Raw genomic sequence first — 16134 nt, 5'->3', positions numbered from 1 at the left:
CTCGGGGGCAGAAGTTGCTGAGGTAGTCAAACAACTACACAGCGGCGGAGCCCCGGGGGCGGATGAGGTTCGTCCTGGGTATCTCAAGGCTATGGATGTTGTAGGGCTGTCATGGTTGACACGTCTCTACAACATTGCGTGGTCATCGGGGGCAGTTCCTAGGGAGTGGAGGACCGGGGTGGTGGTCCCCATCTTTAAGAAGGGTGACCTGAGGGTGTGTTCCAACTATAGGGGGATCACACTCCTCAGCCTCCCTGGAAAGGTCTACGCCAAGGTACTGGAGAGGAGGGTCCGATCGATAGTTGAATCTCAGATAGAGGAGGAGCAATGTGGTTTTCGTCCTGGCCGTGGAACTGTGGACCAGCTCTATACCCTTGCAAGGGTGATGGAGGGGGCATGGGAGTTTGCCCAACCAATCCACATGTGCTTTGTGGATTTGGGGAAGGCTTATGACCGTGTCCCCAGGGGCACCCTGTGGGGGACGCTCCAGGAGTATGGGGTGGGTGGCTTTCTGTTAAGGGCCATTCAGTCCCTTTACCAGAGGAGCGTGAGTTTGGTCCGCATAGCCGGTAGTAAGTCGGACCTGTTCCCAGTGAGGGTTGGACTCCGCCAGGGCTGCCCTTTGTCACCGGTTCTGTTCATCACTTTTATGGACAGAATTTCTAGACGCAGCCGTGGTGTGGAGTGTGTCGAGTTTGGTGGCAGGAGAATCTCGTCTCTGCTTTTTGCGGATGATGTGGTCCTCCTAGCTTCATCCAGCTCTGACCTTCAGCTCTTGCTGGGTAGGTTCGCGGCCGAATGTGAAGCGGCTGGGATGAGGATCAGCACCTCCAAATCTGAGACCATGGTTCTCGACCGGAAAAGGGTGGCTTGCCACCTCCGGGTCGGGGGAGAGGTCCTACCTCAAGTGGAGGAGTTTAAGTATCTCGGGGTCTTGTTCACGAGTGAGGGTAGGAGGGATCGGGAGATCGACAGGCGGATTGGTTCGGCGTCTGCAGTGATGCGGACGCTGAGCCGATCTGTCGTGGGGAAGAGGGAGCTGAGCCAGAAAGCCAGGCTCTCGATTTACCGGTCGATCTACGTCCCAATCCTCACCTATGGTCATGAGCTTTGGGTAATGACCGAAAGAACGAGATCGCGGATACAAGCGGCCGAAATGAGTTTCCTCCGTAGGGTGGCCGGGCTCAGCCTTAGAGATAGGGTGAGGAGCTTGGACATTCGGGAGGGACTCGGAGTAGAACCGCTGCTCCTCCGGATCGAAAGGAGCCAGTTGAGGTGGTTTGGGCATCTGGTCAGGATGCCTCCTGGACGCCTCCCCGGGGAGGTGTTTCGGGCATGTCCTGCCGGCAGAAGGCCCCCGGGTCGACCCAGGACACGTTGGAGAGGTTACATCTCCAATCTGGTCCGGGAACGCCTTGGGGTCCTGCCGGAGGAGCTGGTGGACAAGGCCGGGGAGAGGACGGCCTGGAGCTCCCTAATTGGGATGCTGCCCCCGTGACCCGGACCCGGATAAGCGGAGGAAGACGAAGACGAAGACGAAGACGAAGAACTTAATAGTGTTGTATTTAGAGCTATCACGAAATAGTATGCATCAACTGGTTTTGAAGGCAGATGCTAGTTTTCCAATTCTTACACATTTCTGGCCTGTTGATACTAATTCTGGTCAACTCCAGTTTATCTCAAAGAACTTTAATTAATGGAATAATGACTTCCCAATGTTTGATTGACATTATTATTCTAGTGATGAAACATGACAATCTGTGAATTATTGCTTAGTGACGAGGAGACCATGGAGCCAAAAAGCATTATTTGAAGCAAAGAAGTACCTAAAGAGAGAAGCACACAGTCATGGTGTACTATAACGTTAAATATGACTCAAAATCCCTTTGAGGCAGCAACATTAACTGAGCCTCCCTCACACTTTCCACATTGTCTCCAAGCTAAGAAGAAAAATGAGAAACTATAAGACATAAAGTTGGTGCTGCGGCCTGTGCCGTCGATTGACCGCTTTTCAGAAAGTGACAGCGAGGCACTTTCAAAGGGACCTGACAAAAAAGCCCGGGAGTCGGCTGGGTGAGTGGGGAGAGTTACTCGGCAACACAGTTAAAACTACAATATGATTTCTGTCAATGCCAAGGATGGGCGAAGTACAGGGGATTGCAGCTGAAATGACTCAGCAGCTTTGCACCAGAAAAGACAAAGCACACATAAAATCTGACACATCTCAACGACTGGGAGAAAAGAACAAAAGTAACTTCAGTGTGGATAATGAAAATTTTATGGTGCAAAAAATATAAAGTTTGCATGATTATTTCTCGTAGTAATTTTCGTAACTTATAAAAGTTACATATTCTCATATATTCACAGTGAAAGCAGGTTAATATTCAACCTGCGGAGAATAAAAGAAACAAAGACCCAAAACACAAATAAATAATAGAGCAGCATCAAACCGACAACCGCATTAAAACAGCTAGCTTAAGAAAGCAAGAGCGGTGAGATTTGGTAGGCAGGTAGGTTGATGGCAGAGTTTTAATTTAAAGAGTCGCTCTTAAATCACTGAATGGAAAATCTTACAGACAGATTTCTCCAATGAAGGAATTGGCAGTGAGAGACGATTCATGTCGGTGAGACAACGAGTTTAGGGGGCGGGGGAGTCACTCATTTCCAGTTCTAATGATCACACAGTGACACTTTGACACACACAGGCAGGAACATACATGGACACACACACACACACACACACACACACACGGTAAAACAATGGTAAAAAAAGAAAAGAAAAGAAAAGAATACGTGGTTGCTTATGAAAAGTCATTAAGTTTTCCTCCTGGAATAACCGGCTTAACCGACTGCGAGCTGAAGATGTTAATGGAGGTCAAAAACAGTCGCCAGTAATTAACGAGAGAACAAAACGCACAAATATACACAAAGAAACATGATCCCTCCCACACAAACAAAGGCAACGCATCACTGTCAGGACACACATCCTAGCAGGCTGTCTGCAGCTGGAACGTTTTCTCTAGAAAACCCTCAGCAGGACGGCAGGACCTGCAGCTGTTCCAGTGCACCAATGGATGGGGGGGGGGGGGGGGGGGGTCGCCTTCAGCAATTCTTCCCCACAGGACGTACAACTCATAATGATTCAAACAGCTTACAGCGAAACAAAAACACAAGAGTTACATGCACTGAGAATTTAAAAGAGTTATCAATTAAATTCTGGCCTCAAAGAGGGACTTTTGAAGCTCTGGCGTGCTAGCCTGGCCTGCCAGACTCGTCCTCTGTTTAATTCTGCACAGAGAAAGAGTCTGGTAACTCACAGGCAGAGGGGCACGTGAGGGGCGGGACTAGGCAGCTCAAAAATAACCAATCAGAAAAAAGACGGAAATGCTGACGCATAAACATCATTTTTTCTTTAGAAGAAAGGCTTTTAGCGCTTCTACTTGTTGTGGTTTTAAGACATTCAAGTCATTTAGAACAGAGGAAAGAGTCGCAGTGAAATCCACCGCTGTCTTCGTTGTTTATGAGAAACTAAGCGTCGCTGTGTGTGACGTCCACCACGCTGTAGTTTTTTAGCTGTAGTGAAAAATGGCGTCTGGCGACAGCGCAAACATCTTTAGCAGAAAGGCTTTTAGCACTTCTACTTGTTGTTTTAAAGACATACAAGTCATTTAGAACAGAGGAAAGAGCCGCAGCGAACTCCGCTTCAGTCGCCATGTTCATGACAAACTCGGTGTTATGGTGTGTGACGTACGATACTCAGCACTGATTGGCTCGGTTAGAATTCTCAGGGGGTGGGGTTATTTGAATAGGAGAGTTCCCAGACCCTTTCTCTGTGCAGAATTAAACAGAGGAGGAGTCTGGCAGGTAGGGATGGGCACCGAATTCGGTACTTTTTAAGGTACCGATCAAATTCCACAGTACCGACTGAGCACCGATTCACTGCATTTCAAATGGTGCCTCGTTTCGGAACCCGTACTTCATAACGAGAACTTGCCAAGACAGCTGCGCATGCGCAAGTGCGTTATGTCGTCGGTCGCTGCGAGCGAGTTGTAAACAGAGCAGCGTGGTAGAAAGAACACACGCTAAAGCTTGGGTCCACTTCACTAAATGTGATGGGTAACTGGGTGATGATGAAACCAGCGACAACGATCTAAGTGAGACATCGTCATCTTAATCTGCTCCGGTAGGTAAATAAAATGTTTAAGATAACGTTAGCTTGATTTGTTAGCTTCCGTTTCGCTAATGGTGCGTTTGCTTTCTCCTCGGAACTCCGAAATTCCGACTAGAAAAGCATGAACGCGCTCTAAAGTTTGGCTTCACTTTACTAAATGCGACGGGTGATTGGGTGAAGATGAAACCAGCGACAACGATCTAAGTGTGAGGCATCATCGTTTAAATCTGCTCCAGCAGCTAAACAAACTGTTTAAGATAACGTTAGCTTGATATGTTAGCTTCTATTGCCACCATTGTTATCAGCTAATGGTGCGTTTGCTTTCTCCTCGGAAATTCTAACTTCCCAGTAGGAAAAATCAAATGAAAAAAGACGGCAAAAGGAATGAAGATACACAGTAAATTTAGTTCACAGTAAAGATGTTTGCTTCAGTTTAATTATCAGCTTATAAAACTACAAGGACGATGTTAAAATACAAACAGTTGTATGTTATTTATCGTGATATTTATCAAATATGGTTATATATTGAGAAAAAAATATATTTAATTATAAAAGAGAATTAAAAAGATTAAACACTCAAAAGTATCGAAAATTGTTACCGTTAAGTACCGGTATCGATTCGTAGGTACCGGGAATTAGTACCGGATCGATTCAAATGTCAAAGGTACCCATCCCTACTGGCAGGCCAGGCTACTGGTGCTTTACATTTTACAATGGGATGGAACATAAACCATCTGATAAAACCAAACTCATCCTGTCCTAATTTAAAAGATTGAAAACTGAACCTGATTCTAAGGACTGCATGTTTTTTAAACGTTAACGTCTGACTTCCCTTCTCTGGACAGTTTCACATATTTTCATGGTCCTACATTCTAAACTAACATCTTGTCAACCTTTCATGCCAGAGTTTCCTACTAAGATGTTGAGAAATGATGGGAGTTACATCTGTTTAGGTCAAATGCAAGATCTTGTGCAATCTGTCATCACTTTGAGGACATGTTGTGAATCATCCTGCTGTATTACAACACCACACTTTAGCCCATTATCTGTAAAAATGAGTGAGATCATATTTTTGTATTGGCTGAGGTAAACTGGCTGTGGTGACCTTTCAACAGGTTAATCAGTTGCAAATAATGTACGAATACAGATTACGTTTTGGGAATTTTTTTAAAACAATCTAATGATTCATGGGATATTTTTGAACATCAACTTTTAATCATGCATATATATAAATCAGACAATTACTTTTTTCAACATTCACTCTTATTTTATTACATTTGCAGTGGTCTCTAGGAGGAAGGAGTCCCTTGTAAGTAGGGGGTGGTTTGGGAACAGCTCCGGTGAACCTGTTTCACCTGTGTCAGCATGGAGGATTAAAGTGGAGGAGAAGGTAGCTTCAGACGACAGGATATGGAGTCTTACTTCCTGATATGTGGACATGTTTCCTGGATGCTACGCCAACAACACAACAACAGCCTTCCTTGTGCGAGTCAGGAAACGCGAGTTCATGAGTAATAAGTGACAGTGTGACGTAGATCCGTCAGGCTAATCAGATCCTAGAGTTTCACCGTCTATTTTCTATCCGAACCTAATACAGGAGATAGAGGTAGGAGACTACTTTCATGTTCAGCCTGCATGAAAAACTCAAGACTGATCATTGTCAAAAATAATAATAAGAAAAAAAATGGTTTCACAGCGAAAGACCTCTTTAACAAATTCTCTTTTCAAAGTTTGTCAACCAGCAGGAAAAAGCCCTCGTCTATGTGAAGTCAAAGATTTTTTTGGAACATAGATGCATTGAGATGAACTCCTAAAATAACTTTCTTTAGCTTGAAGGCTATCACGATGCTGCTACAATCCTAGCATCAATGGATATTTCTTCATTTTAGCATCATATGTTCATGAAATGTTTTGCTTTTCTTGCGACCCACCGGCATTCAGAGATGACACAGTTGTATTAATCCATTAATTCTGATACTGATGTCAAGAGCATAGTCCTGTGACGACCCTACCTAGTACACCCATGACTGCTCCATGTCCCAGACCCTGTCGTGGATCAAACCAGGAGACATCTACATGCTACGCCCATGTCTAGCACAGCTCTGATTGAGCCATTAGTTCTAGCCTGAGGCCAGTGGGAACAGTCTTGTTTTGAACTCTTGTGCAATTGAGCCAGGCGTGTATAGTTGGGTTTCATACAGATACTGCCTCTACAATTCACACATAAGCCAGATATGCTGCTACTACAATGACAAACCACCAAGACCTCACCATAGAAGATTTGTACATCTCAGGGGTGTTATTGCTGTGAGTTATTTCTAATTCCATGTTGTCGTTCTTTTTTAAAACACAGAAACGGTTTTGTTACCTGTTATTGATGCTACAGTTTCGCCGACGGCTGCCAGCTTCTTCAGGCTGACGCTGAGCCAGCGTCAGCCTGACAGCATGGAAATATAAGATTTGTGAATGATTAAAACCATTGTCAACCTGTCATGTGCAATCTGGAACCCACTGCATTCTTAATATGTGCCAGAAGAATTTGCCAAGGCCCTGCAAAGACCATTCATGTTTGGTTATACATCATGAAAATTGTCGCTACATTTTAAACATAACTTTGACTCAACTCAGTCTTAGTGGATCTTCAAAATAACTGCTGGCATAGCACACACCTGATGAAAACACACCCACAATCAAGGAGTGGGCAAGAGTTTTTTCATTTGATTTGATTTGATCAAGGTCCACTTCTGTTAAGCACATAGGCCTTCATTTCACCTTCACTCAAGATAACTCTACTGTTCATCAGACTGAGATCTCGCTCTGAGTGCAACAGCTCTCCAACGTGAATGGTCAAACGTGTGTCACATTCACAAAATGTGCCTGGAGTGGCGTTTGGTTTTACAAAGTGGTTTATTTAACAGCCTTTACACTACTAACGGGATTCTGCAGCAAAAGGGAGGGTGGTAACACCTTCTGCAGCTGGAGGCAGGCAAAGACATGCGAAGTCTGAAGCTCAGGGATGACATCGCCTAAGCTTTAATAGATCATATGGCAGGGCAGTGTGGAGTGCACTTTGGGTTCAAAGTCATTTTTTGTGGTGACTTGGAAGGGATTTCAAACAGTCACAGCAGCATTCATTGCAACTCAAGTAGTGTAACTCCATCCAGATTCTTTGTTTTATGAATAATGCTGTAAACTGTAATGCTGCTAATGCACGATGACAATGAGAGGTTAGGCACATTAGGCAAAAACAATTCTAGTTAATGCTGTAGCAGATGATCACGATTAGACTGACAGAAACACAGAGAAGTGATTATTTTTGGTTATTTTTTAACAAACACTTCATGTGCAAAAGTTGCTGATTCACCAAAAGCAGGGGTGTCAAAGATGCAGCACGCGGGCCGCATCCGGCCCGCAAGCGGGTTAAATCCGGCCCACAAGATGGTTGTGAAAACTTTATTTTCATACTTTACAGTGTAAAGTGAAAATAAACTTATCTTTGTGAGCAAGTTTTCCCTGTAGTGAGTATAAATAAAACAAAGCTGCGCTCAAGGCTCACACAAGAACTTGAATCACATCCTGAAGTTGGTTGCCACTCAGGATGTGACTTCTGATATTGATGTGCTGGTGAAAGCTAAAAGATGTAAAGTCAAATGAGTCAAATATACTTTAAGTGCTGCATGAAATTGATCTTGCCATGTGATCTGTAAGCTCTTTGAATCACTAAGGAATGTTTTTTTTATTTGTTTATTTAATTTTTTTCTTTTTTCAAATTTTCAAGTACACTTCAGGTTTTGTACTTGTACTACACAGTCCTCAGGCTCCAGCCTTGTTTTATGTTGATTGTATTAAAACAAAGAAAACAATCTGAAGTTTTTTTTTAAATTTACCGGTCCGGCCCACTGGGACTAACTTCCCTCAATGTGGCCCCTGAGCTAAAATGAGTTTGACACCCCTGACCTAAAGAATAGCACTGATGTGGTCAAAATCCAATGATGTGTGTTGTTTTGTGTAAGTCAGCGGGGTGAGTCAAAACTAAGCTGTAAGCCAGTCATTCTCTTGGCATTATTTTTATGTCAGCGGTTCATGATCAGGATGTAACTGTGGCAATGAAAACAGCTGGCACCCATATGAACAAACGTAGGGATGGGTACCGAATTCGGTACTTTTTAAGGTATCGACCGAATTCCACAGTACCGACCAAGCACCGATTCACTTCATTTGAAACGGTGCCTCGTTTCGGTACCCGTCCTTCACAACGAGAACTTGCCTAGACAGCTGCGCATGCGCAAGAGCGTTAAGTCATCGGTCGCTGCGAGCGAGTTGTAAACAGAGCAGCACGGTAGAAAGAACAAAAGCTAAAGCTTGGGTCCACTTCACTAAATGTGATGGGTAACTGGGTGATGATGAAACCAGCGACAACGATCTAAGTGAGACATCCTCATCTTAATCTGCTCCGGTAGGTAAATAAAATGTTTAAGATAACGTTAGCTTGATTTGTTAGCTTCCATTTCACTAATGGTGCGTTCGCTTTCTCCTCGAAACTCCGAAATTCCGACTAGAAGAACATGAACGCGCTCTAAAGTTTGGCTTCACTTTACTAAATGTGACGGGTGATTGGGTGAAGATGAAACCAGTGACAACGATCTAAGTGTGAGGCATCATCGTTTTAATCTGCTCCAGCAGCTAAATAAACTGTTTAAGATAACGTTAGCTTGATATGTTAGCTTCCTATGCCACCATTGTTATCAGCTAATGGTGCGTTCGCTTTCTCCTCGGAAATTCTAACTTCCCAGTAGGAAAAATCAAATGAAAAAGGACGGCAAAAGGAATGAAGATACACAGTAAATTTAGTTCACAGTAAAGATGTTTGCTTCAGTTTAATTATCAGCTTATAAAACTACAAGGACGATGTTAAAATACAAACAGTTGAATGTTATTTATCGTGATATTTATCAAATATTGTTATATATTGAGAAAAATATATATCTAATTATAAAAGAGAATTAAAATAATAAACACTCAAAAGTATCGAAAATTGGTACCGTTAAGTACCGGTATCGATTCCTAAGTACCGGGAATTAGTACCGGATCGATTCAAATGTCAAAGGTACCCATCCCTAGTTGACATGCTTCAGCTTCATACCAACAGCGGCCCATCAACAACAGGCTCAAAGCTGGTGAAGCTTCTCAATCATCCAGGTCATGCTAATCCAAAGACTTCAAATGAAGGCAACTGGACTTCTTTGGTTTCTTGAAGACATTTTGCTTCCCGTCCAAGGAGCTTTGTCAATGCTGACTAAAATACGAGCTTATAATCTGTATCTGTCTTTTGTTGCTCAATGGGCGGAAACTACTTATGAATACCCTTCCTCCCCATCACTCTGCTTAGTCGTTAACGTTGTTTGGTCGTATTGTGTTAGAATGGCTGTTTTGGGTAGATGCAGGAGGGCATGACCTAGACTGAAACTGTTAACTAATTCACTGCCAGCCGCTTCTTGATCAGAAAAGCCCTTCGCTGCCAGCGTTTTTCAGCGTTTTCACTGTTTTTTAAGAGTCACAGAATATCAGACGCTAAGATGATCTCAACGCCCAAACTACCAAAACAAAGAGGAGACTCACCTCTTAAATCAGGAAGAATCGGTACGTTTTGAGCATTATCCACTCTTTCATAATCTGTTGTTGAATTGCAATCAGCAGAAGCTTTTCCGGGCACTTTTCTTACAGCAGCGGCCCAAAACGATCTCTTAACACATGGATGTTCTGCTTCCTGATCACGTGACGTGTGACGTATGCGGATGAGTTTAGTCATTATTGGCAGTGAACGGTTGGATTTAAAATGACGTTTGTCGTCAATGGCAGTGAATGAGTTAATGAATTAGGTTTAGAGCTGCATTGTAGGTGCTGGAGGCCTCCTCCTTTTTTAAATGTACGTTTTCCCCATTTGACAGAGATGGCTTTCTTTACTCACATCTAAAACCATCTTCTCTGTCCAGAATGCGTACTTTACCATCACCCCTTCAAGTCAAGACTCTGTAGTCCACCACACCCTGACTACATACGCACTGTCGGCAAATGTTGCCCAAATAAAAAATGTTTCCCCACATGTGAAATAAATGAATTTTTCATGTGTGTTTGACTGAGAAATACATATATGTGGTTCTAAATAAAGCAGATCTTTGATGTGCTTAAAGCCACCAGGAGCAAACCTCCAACTTTTACAGCACTGAAATTTGACAGATTTTAATTCAGCATTAGCAGAAATAATTCTGTCAGCTCCAGATGAGTAAGGGCGTTAGAACTGATACACATGCTAACACATGTCGCAGCCATATTTACTGCATGCAGGGCTATGGGCTGTTCATATTTGGGTCTGATGATTTAAATTATTATTTCAACAAGAACACAAAAACAGTCAATTAGTTCTTCTGTCTTTGTGAGAAGAGGGGCTCTGAGGAAAATGGTTGGGAAACAATGACTTTGATGCCCCTTTTCCAACAGCCCATCTCAGTGTGACTGGAAAGGGTTCAGTTGGACAGCATGGGTCCATAATTTCCCCCAACTTGGTTCGATGTGGTTCATTGCAATTCTAACCGAAAACACATTGTCAGCAACTGTCAGTCGCTGATTGATTAGTGGCCGGAGTCACCGGTTGCTCAAGAGATGTCTGCCTGCTGCCTGCAGCTGTTTCTGAGTTTGCAGTGTGACAAAAAAACAGTGACTTTTGCATTGAGTAAATATCGCTAATGCCCCCTGAATGTGCCACCCTTGAACACTATGACGAGTGCACCTACTAGAGTCATAGCTAGGGATGGGTACTGAATTCGGTACTTTTTAAGGTACCGACCGAATTCCATAGTACCGACCGAGCATCGATTCACTTCATTTCAAACGGTGCCTCGTTTCGGTACCCGTCCTTCATAACGAGAACTTGCCAAGACAGCTGCGCATGCGCAAGAGCGTTATGTCGTTGCTCGCTGCGAGCCAACTGTAAACAGAGCAGCATGGTAGAAAGAATGCACGCTAAAGCTTGGGTCCACTTCACTAAATGTGATGGGTAACTGGATGATGATGAAACCAGCGACAACGATCTAAGTGAGACATCCTCATCTTAATCTGCTCCGGTAGGTAAATATAATTAGCTTGATATGTTAGCTTCCGTTTCACTAATGGTGCGTTCGCTTTCTCCTCGGAACTCTGAATTTCTGACTAGAAGAGCGCGCTCTAAAGTTTGGCTTCACTTTACTAAATGTGACGGGTGAAGACGAAACCAGTGACGACAATCTAAGTGTCAGGCATCATCGTTTTAATCTGCTCCAGCAGCTAAATAAACTGTTTAAGATAATGTTAGCTTGGTATGTTAGCTTCCATTGCTACCATTGCTATCAGCTAATGGTGCGTTCGCTTTCTCCTCGGAAATTCTAACTTCCCAGTAGGAAAAATCAAATGAAAAAAGACGGCAAAAGGAATGAAGATACACAGTAAATTTAGTTCACGGTAAAAATGTTTGCTTCAGTTTAATTATCAGCTTATAAAACTACAAGGACGATGTTAAAATACAAACAGTTGAATGTTATTTATCGTGATATTTATCAAATATTGTTATATATTGAGAAAAATATATATTTAATTATAAAAGAGAATTAAAATAATAAACACTCAAAAGTATCGAAAATCGGTACCGTTAAGTACCGGTATCGATTCGTAGGTACCGGGAATTAATACCGGATCGATTCAAATGTCAAAGGTACCCATCCCTAGTCATAGCCAAGTTTGACTTGGAAAACCACCCTACTGCTGAGCTGAGTCAAGTTTAGCCAAACTGAGCCAAACAAAAGGAGCATGGGCACCATTTTGATCAACAATATCCCAGTGACCGTGTCAGACGACCACATTTTCTCTGCCGAGGTTTAGGTAGCTCATTTAAGTCTCTAGTCATCTCAACTCTTTTAATGATTCATCTTTAATATGTTTATTCTTGGGTCAAAACAAAGACATCGTGTTAAATGGCAAAGTTAAGGCAATCAAGTTCAAGTTAAAGGTAATGCGGAGGATGTTTCTGAATTTCAGGAAAAAAACGCCCTCTCCACTTTGTGAAAAAAAAAATGCGTATGAAAGAGAGCGGCTAGTTATCCTCGTGCACGCTCTGTTCACAAGTAGTTGCCAACCTTGCAGCTAACTTCTTCTAGCAGTAATCTGAAATGAATTTTTCCCAATAGCTTTCCTGTCGAGCATAAAACCAGAAGTCGAGGCGTCTGTGGGGAGCTCAACCTTTGCTTTCAAAAGAGTCTCCTAAAAAACTCTGGTCTTATTTCTCACTTCGGAGGCCCTTCTCCTCCTATTATACACTTCAGACACATTTCTCTTGCGACTCTCAGCCATCTCAAAAAGAACCCGGTGAGCGAACGGAGAGGAATGAAGGCTAGCTAACAGAATGCGCAGCAACGAGCAGGTAATACGAGGGCCTTTCATGAGTGGTTCTCCAGAATGATTGACAGTTATGCGGACCAATGGTTCAGATGATCCACCTGGAAGAAAACATCCTCTGCTATACCTTTAACATTTCTAACAAAAAAAAAAACAACAACACCTTTCTGTTAGCGTCATAAGTTGTGAGCAAATTTAATGGAAGGGATTTGTTTATGATGAGGTGTTCCTAGCAATCACATTTGAGCCTTTGGATGTGAAGTTTAAGCCATTGCTTTAAGCTGACATAAGGCTTTCATTTCCCATTTTATTCGTCTCTGTTGTATTATTTTCTACTCCACCAAGCATGGGATTGTCCTTGCTTTTAGTCGGGGGAACGTGTTTGTACACACGGCGTTCTTACCGGCTGATCGGTCTTGTTGATCCCGACCAGAAACAGCGACTCGGCGATGAACAGGCTAATGCAGAGGTTCTTGTGAATGGTGTTGCGGTCGCTCTGCAGCCCTCTGAAGAAGCAGAAGGTGAAGATGCAGATGAGCAGGCAAACCAGCGACAACAGGATCCCCACCCACGTGATGACATCCCGGAGCATGTTGGGCATGCTGTCTGATTTCTGTAGAGGAGAACGGAGAAGTCAAAACAAAAGGAAAACCATCCCGTAGCACTTTAGTGTACCACTGCTACAGATGTGCTTAACCTTGCTTTGCTCAAAACATACACGAGTCATGTCCACATAAGATGAAAGACGCCGGCGGACAAGCCGTTATCTTTGCACCGCCGCCGCCCCTGACGGATGTGAGTCTCGCTATGTGTTGCTGAGCGTTCAGGGCCACAGTGTTACGCTGCGTTGCACAGGTGTGCTAGCTCTATCCATCAGTGTCCTGCACGCTGGCAGGCAGAGCAATGTTCAACATAACACTGCTGTGATGGATCTACTACTCAGAACCTCACACAGTGTTCACAAAGAGCTGCCAAGCCCGCTCTGACCATGACCTCCTCAGATGTAACACACGTCCTCTGGCCCAGAGGGAGACAATGGATGTCGCGCAGTATTCAGAGTTACAAGAGCTCAGTTTGTGGAAGAGAAGAGCGTAACAAAAGAGGGAGATGAAAAGTGCTTATCCCACACAGCGCAGGACAGTAATGCTTTTATCTACCACCCACAAGAGCTCATGGATATCCAAATAAATGCTCTCACCTTCCAATCAAATAACACTTTTACAGCAAAATGTGATCTGGAGACTTGTTCTGTGAGATTTTTTCATTATCATTTTTTTCTAGCAGACCAGAACTCAGAGATGCCATTGTTAGTATTACATAATATTTTGTCAGCTCAATGTCATCATCTGGCTTAACAAATCAATTGTAAAAATGCTCCCTGCCAAGTTGGATCAGACGGCGGAGATGTTTAATCTGTTCCACAGATGTACGTCGCGCCTCTTTTCCTTCCTTGAATCTCAGAATGTTTTGCCAGCCATCAGTAATGAAATGATAAATAATTGACTTCTTGCTTCCACCTCGTGTTTTCTGGCAGGCACAGCGAAATAAAAAAAAAATTAAATAAAAATCATACCTTGACCTCCACGTGGGCCATGAGCACCGCAAAGCTGGTGAGGTGGGTGCAGGAGCAGCTGGTGTGTGTGCGATTGGTGGCTAGCAGTCGGCAGTCTTGTGTGGACCAGAATCCCGTCATGGTGCGCTTGGAGTAGCTCCAGAAAGAGCAGTTGGGATTGGAATTCTTTTCCGAATGCTGCAGAGAGAGAGAGAAAGCGAGATAGAGAGATTGCAATCAAGAGAAAACCCAGACAGACTGGACGAAGCTGAGAGACAAAAAGCATCGGGGGGGCAGGGGAACACGCTGGCCGAGAACGCACTTGTCCGTGAGGAGGTGGGAGATGGAAACACGGAGAGCCAAAAAATGTGAGAAAAAAGGATGGAAAGGAAGTAATACAGAGAGGGAGCACACACACACACACACACACACACACACACACACACACACACACACACACACACACACGCGCACACACACACACACACACACACACACACACACACACACACACACACACACACACACACACACAGAATGCAAAAGTGATGACACAAATAAACATGGAGCTGAGGCAGGAGGTGACAGCACTGCATCCGTTCTTCTTCTTCTTCTTCTTCTTCTTCTTCTTCTTCTTCTTCTTCTTCTTCTTCTTCTTCTTCTTCTTCTTCTTCTTCTTCTTCTTCTTCTTCTTCTTCTTCTTCTTCTTCTTCTTCTTCTTCTTCTTCTTGTCTGTTTGCGCTCTGCAGCCCAGGAGTGGCTTGTGTCGTGTAAACTGAGGATTTGTTTGTTAGCTTTAGAAAGTTGCTCTTGAAAAGAGCAGGCGAGGATTCTTCTGCTGCCAACAAGCTGGGTGACCAACTGGGTGCTTGTTGAGCAGGAAACAGAACGAAGGCACGGTGCTGACCATCCAAGGAGAGACAATATGGAATTCAGTCTGTTATAGCACATTTTAAAGTTTTCTTCAGACCATCCAAAAAATGACATTCCCTAGATTTTTATACATTCATTAGAAAGAATCGAGACGGAAAACTTCCAAAAGAAAAAGTACTGCTGGATAACATCTTTCATCTTTTATATCTTGAGTTCAGCAAAACCTTAAAGTAAAGCTAGAAACATCCAGAACTGAATTTGTAATTAGAGTCTGACTGACATACACACCTGTAATTGTGTTAATGCCAAGAATCTACTTTAGTGCACAGTAATTAAAAATCCATTTCTCAGCATCATTTGTGAATCTTGATCTGTTTGCATCTTTATAAAGTATTCCATCTCCATCTTTTGGTCAAATCAGCTGTCAGTCAAGGTGTGGGTGGGTGGGCCTGACCTGAAAGTGACCAGTTATGTGTGGGCCAGTGAATTCTTCAGTATCTGCCTCCAAACTGTCAAAAATGTGTGGTTTGATTTGTGCAAGCAGAGTTTCCTGCAAGAGCGTGACAGACAGCGTCACACGCATGATGTCTGAGTCCTGTGTTAAATTTACACCAAAGGAAATGAATTCATGCTGAAAAGATTTGCACATTTGTATGATTCAGCTCACGCACGTTTTTTCTGACATAATCATCATTCCAAACTACATTTTTGCAACTAAGGCCTAGTCCACACGTAACTGTTTTTTTTTTAAACGAATATCTGCCCCTCCAAAAACTTGCATCCACACCACCCCGTTTAAAAACAAAACTCTGTCCACACGTACCCGGATAAATACGTTGTTAAGGACATGCCAGACCTGTAGGCGGCAGTACTTCCCCCGTTCTTAACCTCGTCCTTCGTCTGTGGTCTTCCGCAAGGAGCAGTAATTCCACTTGCAAAAACAAACAAGCAGAAAGCGCTTGGACAGTTGATAAAGCGAGCGCAGCTCTGAGGGCATCCATGCTGTCGGCTAGTGTAAACACAGGTCGCACACGTGATGTCAGCATTTTTTTGTAGCGGAAAGTGACGTTGCGGACCTTAAAACTCCGGTTTTGTCTGTCCACACGCAGACACC

General features: G+C 43.5%; 1 protein-coding gene across 9 annotated transcripts in view; it reads right to left on the bottom strand.

The window, feature by feature from the left end:
• Positions 1-16134, bottom strand: part of adgrl3.1 (adhesion G protein-coupled receptor L3.1) — a 253089-nt gene that overhangs the window by 42014 nt on the left and 194941 nt on the right. For all 9 annotated transcript variants that reach the window (XM_015954195.3, XM_015954193.3, XM_015954197.3 and 6 more), the window contains 2 exons: positions 14169-14345; positions 12999-13208 (listed from right to left, as the gene is read on the bottom strand). In XM_015954195.3, coding sequence (XP_015809681.1) covers positions 12999-13208; positions 14169-14345 — 387 coding nt within the window. The remainder of the gene's footprint in view (positions 1-12998; positions 13209-14168; positions 14346-16134) is intronic.

This window comes from Nothobranchius furzeri, chromosome 7 (genome assembly GCF_043380555.1).
Source record: "Nothobranchius furzeri strain GRZ-AD chromosome 7, NfurGRZ-RIMD1, whole genome shotgun sequence".
Classification (NCBI taxonomy): Eukaryota; Metazoa; Chordata; class Actinopteri; order Cyprinodontiformes; family Nothobranchiidae; genus Nothobranchius; species Nothobranchius furzeri.
Note: the sequence above shows the minus strand (reverse complement) of the source record. Positions and strands in the feature narration are given on the sequence as shown.